A 25,426-nucleotide genomic window follows, 5' to 3' on the forward strand; every position below is an offset into this window, starting at 1 on the left:
TGCCCCCCGACCAGAGAATAGAGTTTAAAGGGGCAGTACTGGACTTGACCCAAGCCAGGGCATTCCTCCCAAGCCCTCAACAGCATGATCCAAGGAGTCACGCAGTTCCCCACCACTATCGCGAGAAACTGCCTGAAGCTTCTCAGGCACATGGCAGCCTGTACGTACGTGGTATGACACACCAAACTCAGGGTTCGGCTGCTACAGTTGTGGCTAGCATCAGTCTATCGATGAGCCCAGGCCAGCTTGGACAGGATCATGACCCTGCTTCGCCCTGTCCTCGATTCACTCTTGTGCTGGACTGACACCCAGCAGGTGTGCTCAGGGGTCCCCTTCGCAGCCCCACAGCCATCCCTGGCGTTGGTGATGGACGCGTCGGATTTGGACTGGGGAGCTCATTTTGGGGACCACAGGACTCAAGGCGTCTGGTCGCAAGCAAGCAGATCTGCACCTCCACATCAATGTCAGAGAGCTCAGAGAAGTGCGCTTAGTGTGTCAGACGTTCCGCCTTACCTAGTCGGACAATGTGTATCAGTCATGATGGACAATACGACTGCGATGTTCTGTATCAACAAACGGGGGTGTACGCTCCTCTCCCCTGTGCCAGGAAGCCTTCATGCTACGGGACTTCTGTGTAGAACACTCAGTCAACTTGCAGGTGTCGTATCTTCCCGGGGTTCAGAACAAGCTGGCAGGACCACCTCAGCAGGTTGTTCCACAGCCACGAGCGATCCCTTCAACCGGATGTCTCATGTTCAGTCTTCCAGAGGTGGGGATGTCCCCGATCGACCTCTTTGCCACATGACACAACAGGAAGTGTCAACAGTTCTGCTCCTTCCAGAATCAGAGCCCGGGCTCCATGGTGGATGCGTTCCTCCTCCGCTGGGGAGGAGCTCTCCTATACACCTTCACAAGGTCCTGCTCAAGATTCGCAGAGATTGTGCTCGAGTTATACTGATAGCACCGGCCTGGCCATGTCAGCATTGGTACACATCTCTCCTAGACGTGTCTGTGGGAGCTGCAATTACCTTGTCGCTCTTCCCGGACCTTCTCACACAGGATCACGGACGTCTCCAACACTCAAACCTGCAGTCACTCCATCTCACGGCATAGAAGCTCCATCATTGAATGTGTCGGAGCTTTCCTGTTCAGACCATGATAGACAGGTCCTCCTTGGCAGTAGAAAACACTCAACGAGGGCCATGTACCTTGCCAAGTGGAAGAGATTTTCAATATGTTCAGCGTCGCGCAACTCCCCCACAATGCTAGCCTCAGGGCTGCACATTCTGGACTACCTTCTGTGTCTGAAACAAGAGGGTCTCTCGTTGCCTTCTATAAGAGTACACTTGGCAGCCATCTCAGCATTCCATCTGGGTGTAGAGGGCTGCTCAGTTTTTGCTAACCACATGGTCAGCTGCTTCCTGAAGGGGCTGAACAGGTTGTACCCACATGTTCGCCAGCCGGTCCCTGCCTGCGACCTCAACTTGGTCATCTCTAGACTCATGGGGAATCCCTTTGAGCCTTTAGCAACATGCTCCCTGCTCTACCTCTCTTACAAGGTTGTGTTCCTGGTGACGATAACCTCGGCCAGGAGGGTGTCTGAGCTCAGGGCCCTAACTTCAAAGCTGCCCTACACCACATTTTTTAAGGCAGAGGTTCAGCTCAGGCCCTACCGTGCTTTCCTCCTGAAGGTTGTGTCGCAGTTCCACATCAACCAGGACATTTTCTTCCCTGTTTTCTACCCTAAACCTCATTCGAACAACAGGGAGCAGAGGCTCCACAATCTAGATGTGCCACAGAAGGCACAGAATCTGAGACTTCCAGCGAACTCCATGACTTCAGCCTGCGGTGGCAGGGAGCAATAAGATACCCCTGCCGCCTCTGGCGGTTCCCGGAGCTCCAGGCCACAGTGGGCAGCACAGTACCCCACAGCTCCTGGCTGTCATGCATGGCAGGGTACTCCCAAGCTCCCGGCCACTGCCAGCGGGGGAACCCCCAAGCTTGTGGGCAGCAGGGAACCCTGCAGCTCCTTGCTGTGGCAGGGGAACCCCCAAGTTCCCAGCGGCTGAGGGCAGCGGAGGAACCCCGCAACTCCCAGCCCCCACAGGCAGCGAGGGACCCCCCAGAGCTGCAGACAGCAGGGGTAGCCCCGCAGGCGTCAGCTGCTGCAGGCTGCTCCTAGACCCTCCGCAGCTGCCCCACTTCAAGCAGTGTGGGGACCCGCAGATCCCCATTTTGTCAGGGGTATTTTTAGTAAAAGTCACGGACAGGTCACGGCTTCCGTGAATTTTTCTCTTTTGCCCATGCTCTATGGCCTTTACTAAAAATATCTGACAAAATCTTAGCCTTAAACATAAGCAATTCAGGAGTAAATTGTTAGTATGGGGGCTGGAAATTTCACTCCTATACGCCCCACAGTTTGGACTACAGGGTGTGTGAATAGCAGTGCGCACCAAAGTGCTGACCTGTAACTCCCCCATGTGGATGCTGCAGACACAAACTAAAAGCTTGCTAGTTTGCATTAACATAGTCCTCTTGAAACAGGACTACACTACTGTGAACCAAAGTTTGTCTTTTAGTGAAAGATTCTGGAGTTATTTACAGCTGAAGTTAAAATCTGGCAGTTTCTTTTTTGAGGGGGAATACATTACCAGCAGTGTTTCTTCCGTTGAGGTTGGAAATTGGACATAACTTTTAGCTCATATTACTGAAACATCACTGTAATTCTGGCATTCTTCCTTTAAGCTTAGTTCAGATGAATCACAGTTTTGATTTACGTCAGGGTTAAATACAGACCTCTTGTGTTCCGTGAATGTTCCTTATGCCTTTTTAAATACTATTGGCATTGGGCAGAATATATGCTAAATTCATAAAGACACTGATATACGAATATGTGTATTCTATAGGTATGTTTAGGTACTTTGTAATTCACTGTTTAAAATATTAGAATTACTCTCTGCAGTGGTGAAACAGTCCTCCAACCAATGAAGTGGCCACTTTTCTGTCACAAAATCGAATGTTTTGCCCATAATTTTACACTTGCTTTGCCTCTTCCTTAATCTGATGGGACACCAGCCCAGGTTCAGTTACAAAGGGGCAGGGGAGAAAAGCCATTTTTAATAGTCTTTTTTGCTTTTATATTAATTTTTGTGTAGATGTAGTCCACCTTTGAAAGTGTTAGTGATAGGATATATTAAGAAAGAAGCACATCAAAACTATGCAAAGAAAACACTCATACTTGAGACTAGAGTTCTGAGTAGTCAATACAAAATCATATTTTATATTAACACATTAATATTATTTTAATGATTACTAAAATATATTTCAGCATAAACCCTCATAATTATTAGATTGTGCAACCTCCAGTGTGTCTCCATCCAGTCATGTAGTTTGAAAGAAATCTTTACTTAAGGGATTTAAGCACTTCCTTACTTAAACATGTACTTAAGTGCTTTGCTGAATAATAATGGGCTTTAATGTATGTTTAAATGTTGTCCTGAATTGGGGCCTATGGCTGAAATATAAGTGAGGAGATCCAATGTACAGTTTGTTGGGTCGAGGAAGAGAAGCAAGAGTTCTTCTTTGAGTGGTTATACATGTATATTCCACTCAGGTGTGTGGGTGCCCAGTACACCAGAGCCATAGTGTTTTCTGTAGCAGTACCCACTGGGTCCGTGCATGTATCCTGCACCTTCTCCTGGCCCCTCCTTAGGCTATACAAGAGTGGCACTCCCCTGACCCTGTCAGTTCCTTATCACCACCCATAGCCTGAGTTGGAGCTTCCTGGGCAGTTTACCTCATGATTTTTTCTCTTTGTAGTCAGCAAGATTAGTTCTCTGCCTTCCCTGTAAATAGAAGTTAGTACCCCATAATTAGATTTCTTTTGTTATTTTAGTCTGTTTTAGGGTTTTATTTTGTTTGTTAGTAATTAGTCTTCAATGCTAGACACTGGTGACATGCAGCACTCCCCGGGCTTTTAGCAATGCCTGTCATGTGGCATGTCTATCCCAGATAGTGACCCTCACATGCTCTGCCTTCTCTGTCTTGGCGAGGGGCACATTAAGGATAGGTGCAGTATCTGCCATTCTTTCAAAAAAAGAATGCAGATTTCCAAAGGTCTGTGCCTCAAGCAACACTTTATGAAGCAGGCCATGAGACCCAGCTCAGCCCCAGGACCCTCAACCAAACACCTGTTGCCTACCTGAGGTCCACTAACGAGGCTGCAGTGGTCTCTGACAGACCCCTAGACTCAGGCTATGTCTACACTAGCACTTTTGTCAGTGTAACTTAGGTCGCACATGAGTGAGAAAAAACACTGCCCTAAGCGACATAAGTTGCACCAACAGAAGCACTGGTGTGGACAGCACTATGTCAACGGGAGAGCTCTCTCCTGTCAGCTTAGAGCAGCTATATGGGAGATCTTACTGCGCTGCAGCTGCATCACTACAGCTGTACTGCTGTAAGCGCTCTAATGTAGACATGGCCTCAGTCTCTCCTCTGAGGAAGAGGTGTTGGTCTTCTTATCCCAAGCTTCCCCAAAAGAGGACTCCTAAAACAAACCGGAGCTGCTCACGGTCATAGAATTTTTTGAGGAGGAAGCACAAATCACAGAGAAGGAGATCCACCAATTCCAGTACGAATCAGCCAGCTCATCCTCAGTCTGCTGTTTGGAAGTAGCACATTTGACTTCTCCTTCAAAGACAGCAATATAATTGCTGGCGATCTTTCTGCTATCTCCCCCCCCATGCATGGGGACAGATATTCCACTTCCTCAGTGCTTGAGAGATCATAACCACAGACAAATGGATCCTAAAGACTATGAGACTGGGATATTCTATCCAATTCTTCTCACTCCCCCCTTTCCCACTCATCTCCTCTATCCCTTTTTGGGGAACCGTCTCAGGGAGTCAGTGCTCCTTCAGGAAGTTCAGACTGTGCTCACTCTATGGTCCATAGAAGAATTTCCCTTTGGCACTGGGGAAAGGAGTTTTAATCCATGACTCTTTCTGATCCCCAAGTCCAAGAGAGGGTCTGAGTCCCATACTGAACCTTCAAAATATCAACAAGTTCATCAGAGATATAAAATTTCACCTGGTTTCCCTAGCATCAGTCCATTCTTCCCTACATCACGGTGCTTGTTTGCTACCCTTTCTCTCCAGAATGCCTATTTCCATTTGGCAGTTCTGCCAAGTCACATGAAGTTTTGAGATCTGTAGCAACGGGTCAACATTATCAATACACAGTACTTCGGTTTGGCCTGTTGTCAGCTCCGCATGTATTTACCTACTGCATAGTGGAGGTGGCGACCTTCTTGAGGAGAAAGGGAATTCACATCTTCATTTATCTGGATGATTGGTTGGTGTGAGGCAGATTGAAACATCAGGTACTTCACCACGTTTAGTTCATCATCTGTCTCTTTGACTGTCTGGGACTCATTCTAAAAAAGGGAAAATGCATGTTGGTCCCAATACAGAAAATTTGAGTTCATCAGGATCCTACTCAATTCTAGGAATTCGATGGCTTGTCTCCCTTAGGACAAATTTCAGTTCATTCACAATTCACAAGCTGTGCATATTTCTCAAGTCACACTTTACGACTGCTGTCGAGTGTGCCTCAGGCTACTAGGTATATGGCCTCATATACTTACGTGACCCAACATTCCAGGCTGAACCTGCACATCTGTCAAGAGTGGCTAAAGCTAGTTTATTCATTAAACAGACACCCTTAGACAAGTTGTTCTAGGTTCCTTCTGTGATCCTATGTTCCCTGGATCAAAACAACATATCTCTCAGCCCCTTACATCCAGGACAGTCATTACCAGAGCAAGAAGCAGATATTTGTACCAATGTCCTTGAACTCTGGGCAATTCACAAGGCTTGTTGTGCCTTTCTCCCTCACTTCAAGGACTTGTCGATCCAGAAATTGACCGACAATACAACCATGGTGTACTACCTAAACATATAGGGAGGGAGGTGATCCAGTCAGTTTTGCCAAGACTGATGAATCTCTGGAACTTTGGCACCAGGGAAGGCTACTTCCATTGCAGCTTACTTAGCTGTCTCCCAGAAACAGATGGCCGATTTTCAGGAACGGAATTCTCCTAGAATGATAAATGGTCCCTCAAGAACAGTATGCTGAGGACCATCTTTCAAATTTGGAGTATTCCAGCCGTCAGCCTATTTGCAACAAAAGGCAACAAGAAATGCCATCAGTTCTGTCCTTCAGTAAGTCATAGTCCAGACTTGATAACCAACACATTTCTGCTGAGATGAGGATCGAGTCTCATGTATACATTTCCCCCATTCCACTCATCCCACAAGTTCTCAATTTAAAACAAGAACACACCAAAATAATTCTTATCATTGCCAATGTGCTCGAGACAGCTCTTGCTCTTGGATCTTCACGTTCTCTCAATTCAAACCCATGGTCTCTGCCTCCTCTTCCAAATCTGCTCTCCCAGCAACACAGACAAATGTGGCACCCAGATCTTAATAGTCTGCACCTCACAGCATGGCTGTTGAGTGGTTGGATCAAGTGGACAAGCACTGCTCAGTGTCTGTTCAGGAGACATTTCTTAACAGTAGAAAGCAATCCACTAAGTCTCTGTATTTGGCTAAATGAAAGTGTTTTTTGATCTGATCTACTATTCACAGAATTCACCCAGCAAAAGCTAAGATTAAAGACGTTTTTGAGTACCTGTTACACCTCAAATCCTCAGGTCTTTCTCTTACCTTGCTGAGAGTCCACTTAGCTATCTATCTTCCATTCAAGGGAGATCTGTTTTTTTCCAGCTCCATAGTTTCTAGGTTTTTAAAAGGAAATGTTTGCCTTTCTCCTTCTGTAAAGATACAGTACCACTTTGGGACCTCAGCACTGTATTAGTGGCACTAATGGGTCCTCCATTTTAGCCTTTGGTGACCTGTTCTTGGCTTCACCTGACTCAAAAGGCATCCTTTCTCATCAGATTAGGAGAATGGGGACACTTCAGGCTGTCATGATAGTACATCCTATATGTTTTTGTCAGGGTCTGCTTACCCCGCACTAGCCCAGACAGGGTTAAGCCCATATTATTGACAGCAGAAGTCCCGCCTCTGCGATGGGACTGGGCATGCTCCAAATGCTCTAGCAGTATAAAGGGAAGAAGCCCAGCTCATTCTGGGATGGAGGCCAAAGAGGAAGGACCTCTCTGGGAAGCTCTTGCGAGGGGCCAGCCACCGCCCCTGACTGCACCAGGAATCAGAGCTTCACTGGGCCTGCTTGAACCCTGGTGGCTGGAGGAGCCATGGAGATGACTGGCCCAACTGACCACGGAGAATCTGAAGTCTTATAGGAGACGCCAGCACACATACTGGTAGGAAGTGACCCAGGGAAGGTGATGGAGTGGTACCTCCCACCCAGGAAACCTCAGTGTGTTTCGGTAGGACCCCCGTGATGAGTCAGTGGGAAGTTGCTACACCACTGTTAGGGTCCTGGATTGGGGCCCGGTGGAGTCAGGTGGGCCCGGGCCCCCTACAGGGGCAGCCACACCCCTTGGTGGGTGCCCCACCCTCATTGAACTCTGGGCGCTAGGCCATGCTGCCCTGCACCCAAGGGCTGTTCCATTGACTCTGGGCGCTAGGCCATGCTGCCCTACACCCAAGGGCTGCTCCATTGACTCTGGCCACTAGACCACACTGCTCTGCACCCCCAGGGCGGCTCCATTAAACTCTGGCCACTAGGCCACTCTGCTCTGCACCCCAGGGCTACTCTGTTGACTCTGGCCGCTGGGCCGTGCTGCCCTGACCCTAGCCGCATAGACCGTCACAATGTTATTTTTCAAAGATAAATTAGGTTTGAGACAGCATCCAAAATCATAAACTAAAGTTCACATTTTCATTTTTATCAGGCAATATACTTACTTGGTTTTTTCCCCAAAATGGCACTCAAATCTGCATATTTTGGACGTTAGGCAAGCACTGGCCTTCTGTCTATATAGGACCAAGACTTTCAGGCTGTCTTCTTGGCTTTTTGTTTCATATGATAGCAGAATGAGAGGTCAGGCAGTTTTAGCACAGATAGTTTCCAAATGGATTAATCCCTGTATTGCAGTGGCATGCAGGGTAGCAAATGCCCCTCCCTCCCAAAGACTATTGGCCCATTCAACAAGAGCTCAAGCAACCTTGGTAGTTTTTGTAAGCGACATCCCCATACTATACACTTGTAGAGCTGCTATTTGGTCTTCCGTGCATACATTCGCTCATCATTATGCCATGACAACAGCTTCAGGATGTGATTCAAACTTTGGGAAAGCAATATTGAGTCACTGTTTAAATATACTTGGAGCCCCACCTCCTGACAGTGCTGTTTTTGAGTCACCTGAGGGGAATACACATGTAACCACTCAAAGAAGAAAATCTGATTACTTACCTGTACTGTAACCATTGTTCTTCAAAATATGATTGCACACATATTCCACAAGCCTCCGTCCGTTCCCTCTGCATTGAATTTTGAGCCACCATAGTTCAGTACAAAGGAATTGATGGAGGATGTGGCGGTGCTGCCCGCATATAGCTGTAGGAGCGGCCATGAGGAAGCATAGGGCACGTGTGCTGCACCAACAGATACTGCTGCAGAAAACTCCCTGGCTGCAGCACACTGGGCGTGCATCACCTGAGTGGAATACACATTTGCACCCACATCTCAAAGAACAACGATTACAATACAGGTAGGTACAGGTTTCTTCCCTTTTATGCAATATCATTTTTGTGTTGTTCTAATTTAGGCTATTTTCTCACTGTATATCCACCAAAGACAAATATTTAATATGAAACAGTTTTTATCCAAATATAATTAATCAAAACCATTCTTTGCTATAAATATAAGATGTGTTCTACTTTGACTTGCCAGAGCATTCCATAAATAATGATTTAGTATGGTAGCAAAACTGTCAATAAAACTGGAAAATAGTTCCCCAGTTCAAAAATAAAGGTCTTGGCTTCATTCCAATATGTCTACATATAAAGACCTCAGTATGTACTTCACATTGAATGACTGTTATCCTGTCACAAGATTCAGTTCCACTGACATTCTGCTACAGTTACATCTATAATCAAAGTAAGGACTTTGGTATCTCTCACTGCTAATGACACAATCCTTGCTATACTTGGTCCTCATCCCTGGTAGATGCTCCTTCAACCAACTTCTACAGCAGCCTGGCTTTCCCACAACTAGCTTGCTCCTTGGCTTTCCCTAGAAAGAGAGGGAACTCTACTCTCACTCTCTCAAGCAGCTCCTTCACTCACTCTCCTCCTTTTTCATCAGTAGCCCACTATCCTGTGTTGAAGGGGGTGAGCCCATTACAAACAATGGCTCCCACTCTATTCCAGAGGAGGAGAGGACACACCCACAATCACTGGAGAAGAACATTAAAATTCATTTTATATATTTATGTATTCCACGAGCCTCCATCCGTTCCCTCTGCATTGAGTTTTGAGCCACCATAGTTCAATACAAAGGAATTGATGGAGGATGTGGCGGCGCTGCCCTCATATAGCCGTAGGAGGCGTGTGTGTGTGTGTGTGTGTGTGTGTGTGTGTGTGTGTCTGGTTTGAAATAGGGTCTGTGTTGAAGTGAAGGAACAGAGTTGGGGAATATCTTTCCCTGGGATTGTTTAAAATACTTGACACAATCTGGTACTTTGCAGAGTTAAAAAAATATTATTGTTCAGAATTAATTATTTTTATGAACGCTGGAGATTTTAGTTATCTCTGGCAAGGATGATAGAGCTGTATCCAAGGCACAGCTCCATTAGATTCATGGAGTCACCCCATTTCTTCCTTCAATTTGATGGTAAAAGAGTTCCCAAAAGCCCCCAAGAGTACCATCCAGCACATCACTAAGTTATTCTCATCTCTTAATTACCAGCCTCGTTGGTTCATAACCCATTAGGACAAGACTTTCAACAAAAGTTCTTTTTGAACATTGTTCTGTAGTGTCGATTTGCAATAGACCAGATTTTGCCTCCCTAGACACACATGCTTTGGAGGGGACTTTTTTCAGGTCAGTGTGAGATAAGGAGAATCAGGGACCCTGCAGAACTCCTAAACTCTACATTGCAGGAAAGATGGTATTTAATTACACTCACAGTTTATACAGTCTCTTAATTAAATGTATATATGTAAAATATCACATTGCATATTCCAAAAGCAATCTTAACTCTTCCATTATATTCCCTTCCACAATCCATCTTTCAGAGAGAGACATACTATACCATCCGCAACTTCAGAATTTTTAAAAATTGAGACATAAGTCATCAAGAAGCCATACGGTTCCAGTGCATAGTTTAGATGGGCATCCAAAAATACAATAAACATTATTCAGACCATACATTTAACTTAGAAATTGTTGTTGTTAATAATAGCCACACGTTTTTTGCTCAGTCTTTATAAAAAGGTCAAAGTCAATATAATCCAAAAAGAGAAGAAAAATTCCTACTGTCAAATATGCAGTCTAACATTAAAACTAACGAGCACTTCCAGTAAACAAAGATCATTCCAGATGAAACAAATTAGTATGAGTCAGTGCCCATCTTATTTGGGTGGAGGGAAAATAACTAAGTAATGAGCAAATCTGCTCCAGCCATAGATAACGTTCTAGTTTCTCAGTACTCCAAATTATTAACTTTTAATTAAAGCATTTATACAGACTCTCAGTAATATGTAACAATATAATGGTGTTTCAGAGTAGCTGCCATGTTAGTCTGTATCCGCAAAAAGAACAGGAGTACTTGTTGGCACCTTAGAGACTAACAAATTTATTAGAGCATAAGCTCTCATGAGCTACAGCCTACTTCATCGGATGCATAGAATGGAACGTATAGTAAGAAGAAATATATATACATACAGATAAGTTGGAAGTTGCCATACAAACTGTGAGAGGCTAATTAGTTAAGGTGAGCTATTATCAGCAGGAGAAAAAAACTTTTGTAGTGATAATCAAGATGGCCCATTTAAACAGTTGACAAGAAGGTGTGAGGATACTTAACATGGGGAAATAGATTCAATATGTGTAATGACCCAGCCACTCCCAGTCTCTATTCAAACCCAAGTTAATGGTATCTAGTTTGTATATTAATTCAAGCTCAGCAGTTTCTCGTTGGAGTCTGTTTCTGAAGCTTTTCTGTTGCAAAATTGCCACCCTTAAGTCTTTTATTGAGTGGCCAGAGAGGTTGACGTGTTCTCCTACCGGTTTTTGAATGTTATGATTCCTGATGTCAGATTTGTGTCCATGTATTCTTTTGCGTAGAGACTGTCTGGTTTGGCCAATGTACATGGCAGAGGGGCATTGCTGGCACATGATGGCATATATCACATTGGTAGATGTGTAGCACATCATCAAAGATTTACAGCCTATCCTGAAAAATGATCCCTCACTCTCACAGGTCTTGGGAGATAGACCAGTCCTCGCTTACAGACAGCCCCCCAACCTGAAGCAAATACTTGCCAGCAACCACACACCACACAACAAAAACACTAACTCAGGAACCTATCCTTGCAAGAAAGCCCGATGCCAACTCTGACCACATATGTATTCAAGTGACACACCATCATAGGACCTAATCACATTAGCCTCGCCATCAGGGGCTCATTCACCTGCACATCTACCAATGTGATATATGCCATCATGTGCCAGCATTACCCCTCTGCCATTGTACATTGGCCAAACCGGACAGTCTCTGCGCAATGGTGTATTGCCAAGTGCACACAAAAAGGCCTTTCCAACTTGGGAAGGAACCAAGGGAACTTGTCAACAGAGATGGCAGTTTAATAGTATAATTAAGGCTACGATTTTGTCACAGAGGTCGTGGAAGTCACGGATTCTGTGACTTCCAGAGACCTTTGTGACTTCAGCCCACAGGGGCCGGGAGCTCTGAGCCGCCCTGCGTGCCCCGCACCACCGCAGGCTGAGCTCCCCATTTTGTCCCGGATATTTTTTGTAAAAGTCAGGGACAGGTCACGAGCTTCCATGAATTTTTCTTTATTGCTCATGACCTGTCCCTCACTTTTGTTAAAAATATCAGTGGCAAAATCTTAGCCTTAATTATAATTATTCAGTAAGACCTTTTTCACTTCTCTCTAATCCTTGTGCTTGCCTTGAGCAGCGTCTTAGATAATGTTAATTACTCTGGACACTGATGTCTGATCCGCACATAGATGTAGATAAAACAAACATACATATACACACTTTCTCATCAAAAGAGGCTTTAAGATTTGCCATATAGAAAAATGAGACTTTATCATCTTTATCCACCAAATTCTCAAAGAGCATCAAAGTCCCTTCTTTTGGCCTGCATGGCTGATCTCAGATCTTACTCCCATTTGATTTCTGCTCTTTTTATACTACCTACAGCAAGCAGAATTCCATCTTGCTCTCTCAGATCAGACAGAGTTGTGATTATGGTGCTTCTCTCTTTTTAATGAAGTTTTATGGGTTTTCCTCATGGGAATGCAGAAGTTATTTTCAAATAGATCTTTATTTAGATTAAAAAATCTTACAGATTTTCCAGAAGATAAAGTAGGTCTGAATCACCTTCCTCTAAAAGTGCCTAGACTGCTTACATTTCTAGATCTTATTTGATTTTCTAAGTATGGGCTGCAGCCATTCTGCTTTTCACTAATTTTGTAACCTGCTTCTGTTGTTCAGTCACAGTATTTAGTTAATTAGATTTGCAGTCCCAAGTTCTACACTTTTTCTTCTTTTTTCCATCTTTGCTCCCAGTTTAGTAAGTACAGAAGAAATTCTTTCAATTTTATTTTTCATAGAGGGCCTGGTAGTGCAGAGAATATCTTGTCTGGACTTAACCCACTGTTAGCATTCCTTTCCCAGAAAAACCCTCTGGCTGAATGTCAGCGGGTTTAGCTGACCAGATGCTAACATGTCCTAGGCTCAAAGAAATCCTGATGATCATTTTTATTTTTACTTTTATTGGGCATTTTAACTCTCAAGATTCAGAATCGTATGAAGTCTTTTTATAGATTTATTTACTTAACTGTTTTTCAGTGAAAGAAATAAAAAATAACATCTTCCACTGATTAAGCAGGAGCTCTCCCTGCTTAGGCCTTGCCCCCATTTAGAATTTTTATTAAATCATTAACTACAAATGATCTTGATATAGATTCTACAGACATGCTGATTCTCTTTTTAACCTTCTGGTACTAGTTAAGATCATCTTCCCTTTCCTGTCATTCTTCCCCTCCCCCCGCTCCCCTCACTGTGAATGCTTCCTGGCTCTCCCTTCCCCCACTCATGATGTTCAGACTCCTTATGATCCATTTCAAGGTCCTGCATAACTTCCTTCCTTACTTATCCCTACTTGTTTCTTATGCCATCCTCCCACATTCATGCTGCTCCACCAATGAAACCAGCTCCATCCCACCTTATCTCTATATCTTCCACAGCTACCACCACACTTTCTTTTTGGCCTCTAGTGAATGGAATGCCATTCCTGAACTGGTCTGTAAAGCCACTGTACTCTCTTCATTTCAGTTTCCCCTAAAAACCCACTTCTTAAGAAACTAGTTAAATCATCTACTTTTCTATATTCCTTACTCTTCTCCTGTGTGAATTGCTCATCTTTGTGGAGGGAGATAATTGAATGCTGGGAGGAGAAGGTAAAAGGATACTGGAACTGAAGCTGGGAAAGACAAATTGGTTGAGTTGTGGAGGAAGGATGCGGGAAATTAACTGTGATTAACTTAAAAAAGACAGCAGCAGCAGCAAACAAACAGGTGACTAATAAGTGCTTATGATTGCCCTAATCTCTTTACTTGCATGCTGCCTTACTTCCCCCTTTCTTCATCTCCTTGTCCTTTTAGAGTGTGTTCTTTCTAAGCTGGGGCTGCCTTCCTCTGTGGTACACATTTTGGATGCTACTGCAGTATGAGTAAAAATACCTGTATATAGATTTTTCTTAGTTATTTTAATCAAATTGAGGCTCATAAAGTTTCAGTAGGTATCTTTATAAGATGCAATTTTACTTGAATGTAACTTTTTTCTCTTTTAACTCATTTTTATCTTTTGTTTAATGTTGAAGGCTGCAGCGATTAGCAAAAGATCTTCTAAAGCAGTTCCAAGTACAGGATAGCAGTTCATTGGCAAACAACAAGGTTTCTGCTCTGGACAGGACTTTAGGAGAGATTTCTCGTATTCTGGAAAAGGAGGTATTATTTATTACATAGTTCATAATTAACCCATGGAATGCACAGCTTAGTTGGAATCAAGAAAGCATTCAACATGTATGTACATGAATATAGGAGTTATAAATGTTCCTACTTCAGGGTGTTGCATGTGTAATAGAAGGGAGTTAGGAAGAAAGCTTCCATATGAGCTAGCTGTTACATAATTGACCATTCTGAAGATTCCAGCCCCTTCCCCGGATGCATCTGATACTGACCATTGTCAGAGAGAGAATACCAAAATAGATGGACTTCTGGTATATATGGTATTTCTTATGTTCTTAGGTAGTTTTCATGTGAGAAATTTTCTTTTTTGCTCTTTATTAAAAAAAAATTAATATAACAGAAGTTACAACAAACGAAAATATGACTTTATAGAAAAATTAGTCAGATTTTTTTTTGTTACTGCTTAAACAGATTTTTCCAATAAAACCTGAGATGCAGGGAGTGCATTTCTCCCCTTTTCTTAATTTTGTGAAAATCCCCGCCCTTTTTTAACAGATAAATTAAAGACCACCACTGAATATGTGATACATGTGTACAGTGATTTTCTCTGGTTATTAGATGAAGATGAATATTGGTTTTAGTTTTGGATAGCAACAGGATTACATAAGCTTTCTGTGATTTATCAGTAACTTTAGACATGTGTATGCTGTTACCACAAGTAAACGAAGTTTAAACAGATGGATTTGACATGGATTTTTTCCAGTTGCCTTTCCTGATATTTTAGAATACTGCCAGATTTAAGTAGGGAGCCAGCTGCAAGTCTTATGAACCTGAATAAGTAATTTCATATCTGCCAAAATATATAAGTTGATGGAAGTTAGAGAAGCAAAATTTTCTGTGACCCATGTCACGAAGTGTAATGTTATGTTATATTAAATTGTGGCAAATATTCCTTCACTTCAAGTTCATTCAGATTTCACAAATGCTCAAATAACAATATTTAAGTCCTGTAGAAGTCCTCCACTCTGTGTTTGTGCATACCAACCATGACAATTATGGCAGTCACACATATAGACTAAGGAAAGACTGTGGCCTAAATTCTTAGATATACCTGTTATCCTTCGAATGCAACTGAGGGGGCTGCAAAATAGCCAGCCACGACTCTTTGATTGTGAGGCCGGTTCTGCACTGGCTATAACCCCAGCGTAGGGTAGAGCAGCCTTGGCTCCGGTGCTGTTTGAGGTATTAGAATTCTGCTGCTGGCAGGCTATTGCTCCCTTTTGTGCCCTCACTCTGCCCCCCACAGCTGCACCAGCTTGCAGCTCATTTGCATCAGGAGAATCCTTAGCTAGGAAAATTCAGCAGCTCTCTGGCTTATTTACTTTGCCAGACTGGCACAGAAAGTTCCAAATAAATGAGAAAATCTAGCCTTGTAAATCTTTTGTTCCCTTAACCTGTATATATTTCAAATGGCCATGCTACTTTCACAGTTAGCTTTCAGATTCACTGATGGACTTGTGTTTTTACTTTTTTAGCACAGAAATTCTCAAACTCACAACATTCAGTTTAGAGTAGTTAGTATCTTTTAAGCCTCTCTCATTTTCCTCCCTCTTGCCCATTTTTGAAAAAAATTAATACAATTATTACATCACCATAGGAATGGTTGCCATTTTTGTTTCCTTTGCCATCATGTTAGAAGGTTAAAATGACAGCATGCTGCCTATATTACAAAGTATAGTGGGTCACAGAGCTCAGAGACAGACTGCTTGGGTAAACGGTACTGAGTGATGGTTTTCAGCAAAAAGGAAAAAAACATTTGTTATTATTGCTGTCAAAGTGAAATTGAAGTATCGTTTATATTGCTACTGGTATTCGCAAGCTAAGAAGGAAGTATCCCATTTCTTATTAGAAATGTTACAAAGAACTAAAGTTTGAAAAGTTCTCTTTAGTTTGCTTTTTTTTCTTTGTACTTGAAGTGAAAATTTTCACTGGTTGAAATAGTACATTCCACAGTTAAATAATTTGCCTGTATCTTCTTTTAGAGCCTATACAAAATACACTAAAGTTCATAAGTGTCTTTCTATTGATATCAGTGGGCTTTGGATCAGGCACTTGGAGAACATGGGCCAGTTCTCCTCTCCCTTGCATCATGTGTACTCCTTTACACCTCTGCAAAATGAGTGCAGAGTAAAATACTGTCAAATCAGCACCTTGCACAGGTGTAAATAAACGTACAAAGTGTGCAAAACAGTGAAGTATCAGACCTGATATGTTGGGTTGGTTTTTTTGGGAAGGGTGAGGTGTTCCTCTTCTGCTGGCAAGCCTTTTATGTTTCCCCTGTGTTTTACTGCATGCTATACACGGCACATTGCAATGTAAGTCACCATTCTACAGCATAAGTAATGGCACTTAAGTGAGCCAAATTTTGTCTTTACACCTTCTGCAAATCCATTGAAGACAATGGGCATGATTCTTATTTACATTGTCCACTTTACACAACTCTGGCAGTGTAAAAGTTCCTTAAAAGGATGGAAATGCCCCATATAATATCCACAGTGCAGAGAGCTCTCCTGGCTGATATAAAACTAGTAGAAGGACTCTACAGTTGTCCTGGCCCCAGGCCCAAAGGTATAGGGGTTAGGTCAGGGTGTCAAGGGGGACATGGCTGAAATTCCATGTACTGTGGTTATTTTCTGATTTCCAGAGCCTGTAAGAGGCCATGGGAAGCAGAAAGTAAGTTGCAGCAGCCTTCAGGTTACTCCAACTTACACTAGGGACCAGGAAAGCTCCTGAATGACTCCAGAGTACAGGAGCACAAAGGTGACTTAAATTTACCTTTAATTCCTCTTCATTCCTGCCCCAACCACAGGACTGGAGTAACTGAGAATCAAACCCATTGGGGTTTCCTGGACTATATGACAGGAAAGAATTTAGCCCATTATTTCCATTATTATGGTGGTACTAGGTATCTTAGGAAGTCCTGTGTCAGCTTTGTGATGGTACATTGTTTCATGACTGTGTTATAGGTTGAAAGAGAGACAGGGTGGGTGAAGTAATATCTTTTATTGGACCAACTTCTGTTGGTAAGAAAGAGATGCTTTCAAGGTTACACGGAGATCTTCTTCAGGTCTACAGCAATGCTGCATAGTACAGGTTGAAATGCATTTTCATTTATTTAATAGCTACAGTAGAATCAATCCTTTGATCGAGGGTTTTTGTAGCATGGAAATGGCAATACAATCTGTATTCACATAAGTGATTACTCAAAAATAGAAGACCGTAGGCCAAATTCTGCTCTCAGCTACATTGGGGTGAATAACTTCGGTGGGAGTTTGAGGTATTCAGCAGCTCTCAAGGTCAGGCTGTTATTCAATAAGTTCCAAAAGTGGACATCATTAGTGCAATTAACAGTACATTCTTCCATTAACTTATGGTGTAAGGGAGAAAAAAAGAATTCTTTAAACAATCAATATAACTTTTATAACTCAAAAGCTTATTTTGTTCCGATCCAATAGTATATAAGATGAACCATAGTTTTAGCAATTCTAGTTTAATTATTGTATAAAAGAAATTGAACTCTTCTGATCTAAGAAGAAATTGAATTCTTCTGATAAAAGGCAAGCAAGCATATATTACATATCTGTGTTCTAGAGTGCTCCATTCAAACCAGTGCTGCATATATATTTACCAGGATAACATAGTTTATCTTTGCTCTTTTAACATTGGTGCCAGTCAGATAATGGAATAGTACCTATAGTTGTTTTCAAGAAATATTGCAAACATACGCTTTAAATTATGTTTTGAAAATGAAGCCATTGCTCAAGTCAAAATTTGGTTTGTTTTCTATATTTCGCCCTTATCATACTTAATGATCTACACCAGGGGCTCTCAAACTGGGGGTTGGGACCCCTAATAGGGTCGTGAGGTTATTATATGGGATGTCGTGAGCTGTCAGCCTCCACCCCAAACCCCGTTTTGCATCCAGCATTTATAATGGTGTTAAATATATAAAAAAGTGTTTTTAATTTATAAGGGGGGTCGCAGTCAGAGGCTTGCTATGTGAAAGGGATCACCAGTACAAAAGTTTTAGAACCACTGATCTACACTGTAATTATAGAACTGTAAAGAGGATGAAGTCTTTCTCTTACCACTGCTAATTTTTCTATATTGCAATAAATTAAATGAAAAGAAAAATCAAAAATAAATGTGCATGAATTTTCCTCTGATCAGTGTCTCAAACAGATTCATTGTGAGTCATTTCACTACAATTGATACCTTATAGCAATTATATATTTCTTATTTTACACAACTATTTATATTAGTGGTAGAGCATGAAACCAATTTGAGGAAAACAAATTAGCAGTTTATTTAAATATATTTGCTTATAAAAGAGTAATATTCAGTAGATGATGATTTCATTGAAAGTGCATATTTTATAATACATATATGTGTGTGTGTTACGTTTGTAATACGATAGGATTCTATTTTCTTACACATGCATATGGGGTTTATATGACCATGTCCGTTAAAGATGGTTAGCTGTGTGAAATCCATTAATTTCACATAAATTTGTGCAGATATATTGGCAAATAGACACCTTAGGTGGGAGGAAAAAATCACACACAGGACCTAGCAATATAAAATGTGGGCAGTGTTCCATGCTGTGTTGAGGAAAGTTGCTACTTAAGGTCCAAATCATGACCAAGCTTACTTGGTGATACAAAGTAGTAAGGGCTAGCTCAACAGAGGAACTTAGGCATTACAACGCTCAGCATTGCCACACCTAACTGAGGTGCCTAGAAAGTCAGTGGGAATCACAAAGCTTGAGTTAGGCACTCAGACTCCATGTATAGTGAATGGAGGGAGACAGACACCTAAGAATGGGTTACACAAAAGCTGGCACACTAGGTGGCTTCCCACTAAGATAGCCAGTGGTGGCAAGAGTAGATGGAGCTTTGATTCTGCTCCCTCTCTCTCCAGTCGGCAGCACAGTATAAGCCAAGACAGTTTACTCCCTCCCTAGAGGAAACAGGGAAACCAGGACCCTTCCTGGGCTACTGCAGATACTCAGAGCAGATCATGTAATCATTAGCCCGAAATGGCAAAGTTCATGGTGAGAATCTGCCAAGCACACATCCCAAAGAAAATATTGACAAAGTGTTGTTACAGTGAAAACATAATGATCATACATACTGCTATTTAAAGAAATATCAAATGATTATAATATGTCCTAAGAAATTTCTCCTAGAATATTATCTTAAAAGTTGAATTATTTTGTATGAAGTATGAGTACAGTTCTAATAAATACATTCATAATAAATTGACTGTTAACCATTTGCATCACTGAGCCTGACAGTGAAAACAAGTGGTAATATTTTGAAGAGGACAAAGAAAATGTAATATAAAAATAGGCAATGGAATTTACATTATTTTGTTCAGAAGGAGCTTGCATGTTTTGTAGAATACAACCGTATATACATAACATACAGCATAAAGATATTAAGAAAACCCTTGAGTACCATTAATGGGATTTGTACAGAGTAGAACATTTCTGCGGGTTCCATAATTCTTATTCTTAAAACATGGTCTTTAAACTACTTAAAATAAAAAGTGAGTTCCAGTGTAAGTATGTCAGCATCACTGAAATATGTGTGAGCACATCATTGTTCTAATAATAAAAACAAATAATCATGGTACAAAAAACCCAGCTCACTTCCCCACAGCTTGCATATCTTCTTTCAGATGTAATCATCCAGACGTGGAACTGCTGTTTAATAATCTGGGGATTGGGAGAATCCAGGCAAAGATTGCTGTTTGTATAATTTGTCATTTACAAATTATACTCTAACTCCTGATTATTCTCTTCTGTACTCGGGTGAATATTATTATTACTAATTCAGTCTTTAGATATATTTTTACCTTGGCTGTTTAAAGAAAGGAACAGTTTTCATTTAGCTTTATATTTTTTAACTGCAGAAAAGATAAGATTTAAAAACTTTTAATTAGGGAGAAATTGGAAAGTTTCATACCCTATATCTTAAGAAAATAATATTTCCTTTTGTGCAAAACTAAGAACATAGAGTAACCTTCTGTGTTCCATCCAAACACTTCTAAATTTATTCCAGTCAGACTTACTGAACCCTATATGTGAGAGTATTATGCATAGCCCTAGTAGTTAAGAGTAGCTGGGAAGTGATGCATTTAAAAATCCGTGAGAAGAAATGAGTGGTGTTGAGATTTGGTCCTTACATAATAAATTTTTAAAAAATTGTTGGGACACTTGAGATCTCAGCTACCCTACCAGCGGTAGTAACTTCAGATGGCAAAGAAGTGAATTCCAAAAGCTAATGACTAATTCAATTTCTGTAAATGAGTGGTGTTTTTAAAATATTGATTATTCTGCTGTTCTCTGGTAGCAGCTCTCTCTCTGCTGTTGCTGGAATTGGAGAGAGTGCACGTCCAGCAGCGTCGTCATGATACTGATTTTTCCTGAGTGGAGAACTAGCCACCAGCTGCATGTTTTTGCTGTAGCACAGAGCCTGATGGCAATACGCCAGCTCCTGTGTATCTTGTTATTAAAACAATCCTTTAAAATTATACAAATATACCAGATTGCAGGATACTTGCTGCCTCAGTGGATCGGATGACATATGGAGCCTTTCAGCAGTCAGACACTGGTTGAAACTGGGCTCCATGTCAGTAGTAACTATCAGAATGCTGTTTCAGTGGCCTTTGTGAAAAAGTTGATGGATGCAGTCCTGTTTTGTCCACATACGCAAAAGCCACAGCCACCACAATTGGCCATAATTGCCCCCCTATATAGATAGCTGTTCTTAATTTTATAGCCTCTATTTTTTATTTATTTATTTATTTTGCATTCATAGACAGTACCAAGCCAACCAGTTTAGGTTAGTGCATGAGGAGAATCATTATGGCAGTGTGAAAACAAAGGAAAATCTATCAGTAATGTAAATATAGTGAAAATAGCACTTTTCTTCCTGTGGCTATATTAGCAGCAGCATATCAGAGTAATGGCATTTACTGACGCAGATTTTTCTCAACTCATAGTATGAAATACCTTGTCTGCTTGATAAGTTGCAGTTGTGCATATAGGAATAACATTTGCTCCCTTTACCCCAAATAAGCAGGGTTTGTACAATGAACTCGGTGTTTGTGTGTGTGTGAGAGAGATGGGGAGGGATTGTGCATTTGGTAGTGTCAAAACAACTGTTTACATTTGAAGTAGCCGCATTTCCTCATAGATGCAGACCTTGCTACCATTATTCATGCCACCTCTAGATTGGACTAGTGTCATGTGCTCTACATGAAGCTAGTGTAGATTACAGAGGCCTGCTTGCTAGTGGATCATCTCGCCATGACCATGCAATACCAGTGCTCAGCGATCTGCACTTGCTGCCTATTGGCTTCCTCACAGGGCCTTTGTGATTTTTTTCATTCCCCAGGGAAAACCTACAAAAGCTCTATGTAAAGAAACACAGAAAACGTATAATGTAATTTATTTCCTAAGCATATGTATTCCTGATACACAACAGATCACGCATACATTGTCCAAAATGAAAAGCTTGCATTTTTGAAAATAAAATTTAAAAAACACAATAATTGAATCTTCAGTCGATAGGTAATTAGGCCCTACCACTCTTTTATATCTGTCTTTTGATACCAGTAGACGTTTGCCAATGCATTTGTTGTTTCCGCACCAGGCATATTGCATAGTTAGGTACAAACCAATCTGAACATCCTGAAAACATGCTAGAATGATGCAGAGTTGGCTGAACAGATGGCAGGTCTTTTAAAAATTGATAAAATCCTAAATTCAACTGTCCTCTGTGACTTTATTTCCACAATTTCCACATTTTGATGCAACAAACTATAGTACAGCCTCTTTCACAAACTTAGATTTGGGATAAAAATCTGAATCTTTAATTTTAAATTCAAAAAGAGAAGGAAGGAACTCAAGATTTTTATCAATTACAGTCTTCTGTTTTTGTCTCAACAATTCATTTTTTGGAGGGAGGAGGGGGATCTCTCATGTTGACCAAGTGATGAAAAGGTTCTGTAGCTTCTCCTAATAATTTTTTTTAATTTATCCTTGTGTATTTCAGTTCTTAGTTAATTAGATCAAGCCAGATTTTTGTTGACTGTAATAATCATATAATCTGTCAAATTCCTGTGAAACCTCCTTCAGTTACGTTTGCCATTTTAGTATCTCTGTAGAATTCCTTGTTTTGTAAAATTTCTGCTCTGTTTTGATCAAAGTACTTCTCATATTCATTGCAAATTTCAATATACTTACAGTAATTGGATGCAAATATAGAGAAACAGTTTTCCTGAGAGTTCTGAGTGTTATTGACAAGAGAGGACAATAATCCTCCTTTTTTTTTAGGCAACCAACTATGAAGCAGATAATGGGTGCAAAAGAATTTTTGAACTTCCACTTCTCCAGAATGGAGGTGATGTTAAAGAGATACTGAAAGTCCATAGGGACAAATTATTTAGGGACTTAATTATCATCACAGTTGCATATCAGTGGGGATGATGCCTCTGAATGTGTCCTACTTGCAGGATCATCACCTGACTGCATTATATTTATTATCTGCTTTTACATTTACTACAGTTACAATAAGAAACAGCCACCTAAAACCAATCTGCACTACCACTTAAGTTGATCTAACTTACATCACTCAGCAGTGTGAAAAAGTCACCTACCTGAGTGACGCAAGTTACAGTGATCTAAGCACTGTCCACATCGGCGCTATGTCGACAGGAGACGCTGTCCTGCTTCCATTTCTTGCAGTGATGGAGTAATTATGCTGATGGGAGAGTGCTCTCCTGTCGGGTTAGAGCGTCTTCACAGAGGTACTACAGAGGTGCAGCTGCACTGATGTAGCGCTTCTAGTGTTGACCTGCCCCTAGTGAATTCAACACTGTGCATAACTAAAAACTGGAAAAATAAGATGAGCAAACCAGCTTTATATAAAATCTTATCAGTTATCCTGCTACCTTTCAGAAATAGCTACATTCTAAGGGCAGGTCTTCACTACCCGCCAGATCGGTGGGTAGTTATTGATCTATCGGGGATCGATTTATCATGTCTCGTCTAGATCCGATAAATCAATCCCCAAACACGCTCCCCGTCAACTCCAGAACTCCAGCTCACAAGAGGCGGAAGCGGAGTTGGCGGGAGAACAGCAGCGGTCGACTCGCGGCCGTCCTCACAGCCAGGTAAGTCGACCTAAGATACGCCGACTTCAGCTATGCTATTCGCGTAGCGTAGACCAAGGCTTAGAAACCAAACACCCTCCCAGTTTACACTCCACCAACTTCAGTATCCATTCATCCACTCCCCAAAATCCACTGTTATTTGATTTTACCTACTATCCACAACCCCTCTCTCCAGTCATCAATATCTCCTCGTGCGCCCCTTCCCCTCTAATGCCAAGGCAGTTCTGTAATTTTATTGTTGTTTCTTAATAGGCCCAGCAAGAACCTTGATATTCACATCATTTCACTTTTAACTTTTTAGAATGGTGTTCTTTCACAGGTTGAAATTAGAGCCTACTGTTTATAATATTAAAAATTTAAATTATGTTCTTCTGTGACTACTTCAGATATAGAAGTTCAAAAAATGAAAAAAATCTTCAAAAGTTTACTGGGGTTTTTCCTCTCAGAAAAATGGGTTTTTCACAGCAGGAGTTAAGGTGTTAGAGTTGATTTTTAAAGTCCTAATTAGTTTCAATCCTGCCTGCCAGAGAGATTGCATTTCTTCTGGTGCAATAGTGATGTATATAAGATCAGCAGAAGTCCTTGAACTGGAACCTATTTCGGAGGAGGCTGTGGCAGAACATTCACCAAGAGTGCCCCTTGACTTCAGAATTCACTCCCTAACCTGCTCTGAAACAGCACAAATGTGTTGACTTTTCAGGGCATGCTTCAAAACTCATCTTTTTTGAATAGGCCTTTTGGGAAAGGTTGAAAATGTGTGATGTGGGGATTTTGTGGAGGAATCTAAGTGATGGGGAGATTTTGTTATGCAATGTGTTTTTTTGCTGACTAGTTTAATGTATAGGGGGAGGCTTTTCTGTTTTCATTGTTATGGACAGTTTTTATTCTATTAATTGATGGCATGGTGTCTAGAACCATAGGCTTTTTTTATATTGTTTAAATCAAAATAAAGTAATAAGCATAAATTCTTCTACAGAATCCTATGTCCTGTTACACAGTTTTCTACTCCCTCTGGACAATATTGTTCAAGAGATCTTCCAGCAATAGAATGCACTGTATATGCTCTCCCACCAATCCTTAGAAAATATCACTTGTGAGAGACAGTTTTCTTTCTGTTTCACATCTGTAGACACAGAGAAAAAAAAACTAAGTGTCTCACTTTGCTGTACAGCATGCAGACTGCAGGCCAGCTGCTGCCCAGTATAATCAACACAGAGCAAAAATTATATCATATCATCTTCTTATTAGGGTCATGTTTATCTAAATAGTGAAGATTGACTGTGATACACAAACATTTTTAAATCACCCCTTCCTCCTAGTATTTTACTGTTTACTTTGAGCTGTTTAATACGTTTAGTAGTTTTCTTGACAACAATTTATGCCATGTTCTCAGTTTCAAATTTTTATCACAAGAAAAATCCATTTACTGTCACTTCCTTTCAAACTGTAGGAGTCTGATCGTTGTCTTACAAATATGAAATATTCCACAATATTTTTGTGTGTTAGTCAGGTGCTTAGTACTATGCAGCCTTTGGATGCTCTTGCATAATAATGACCAGTAATTGTTATTGCATACAACCTCTCAACTTTAGGAGTTTCCTGAAAATGTTCTTTAAAAAGACACATGAAGTACAATTAAACATTGATTATTAACTCTGTATAACACTTTGTTGCTAGTAGGCTCTACAGTGGGGAAAGGGGAAAGGAAAGATAAATTTGGTGTAGTTAATAGGCAGGGCCTCATTTTTTTCTTTTTCCAGGCATTACCCTGCCACCAGTGAAGTCTCATTATTTCTGAGTGTCCTAATCAATAGGGTCATGAAAGATTGATTTTGGTAGCTGTCAGTGTGTTTATGACACAGATCATATATAGTCATTTATAGAAGTAGGCTGTAATTCTCTTGTTAACTTGTGAGTCAAGAAATCAGCGGACACATCTTGCATGTCAGTGGGTGGTGAAAAGAATCTTGATGGTGTCAGTCATTGACTGAGAGGAGGAGACTGACACTGTTAATTGAATTTCC

The 25,426-nt window shown here is 41.2% G+C and overlaps 1 protein-coding gene across 8 annotated transcripts in view; it reads left to right on the forward strand.

The window, feature by feature from the left end:
- SCAPER (S-phase cyclin A associated protein in the ER) overlaps window positions 1-25,426 on the forward strand; it is a 369,412-nt gene that overhangs the window by 208,952 nt on the left and 135,034 nt on the right. For all 8 annotated transcript variants that reach the window (XM_075132981.1, XM_075132982.1, XM_075132983.1 and 5 more), the window contains exon 24: window positions 14,072-14,198. In XM_075132981.1, the coding sequence (XP_074989082.1) occupies window positions 14,072-14,198 (127 nt within the window). The remainder of the gene's footprint in view (window positions 1-14,071; window positions 14,199-25,426) is intronic.

Source organism: Caretta caretta, chromosome 10 (genome assembly GCF_965140235.1).
Source record: "Caretta caretta isolate rCarCar2 chromosome 10, rCarCar1.hap1, whole genome shotgun sequence".
Lineage (NCBI taxonomy): Eukaryota > Metazoa > Chordata > Testudines > Cheloniidae > Caretta > Caretta caretta.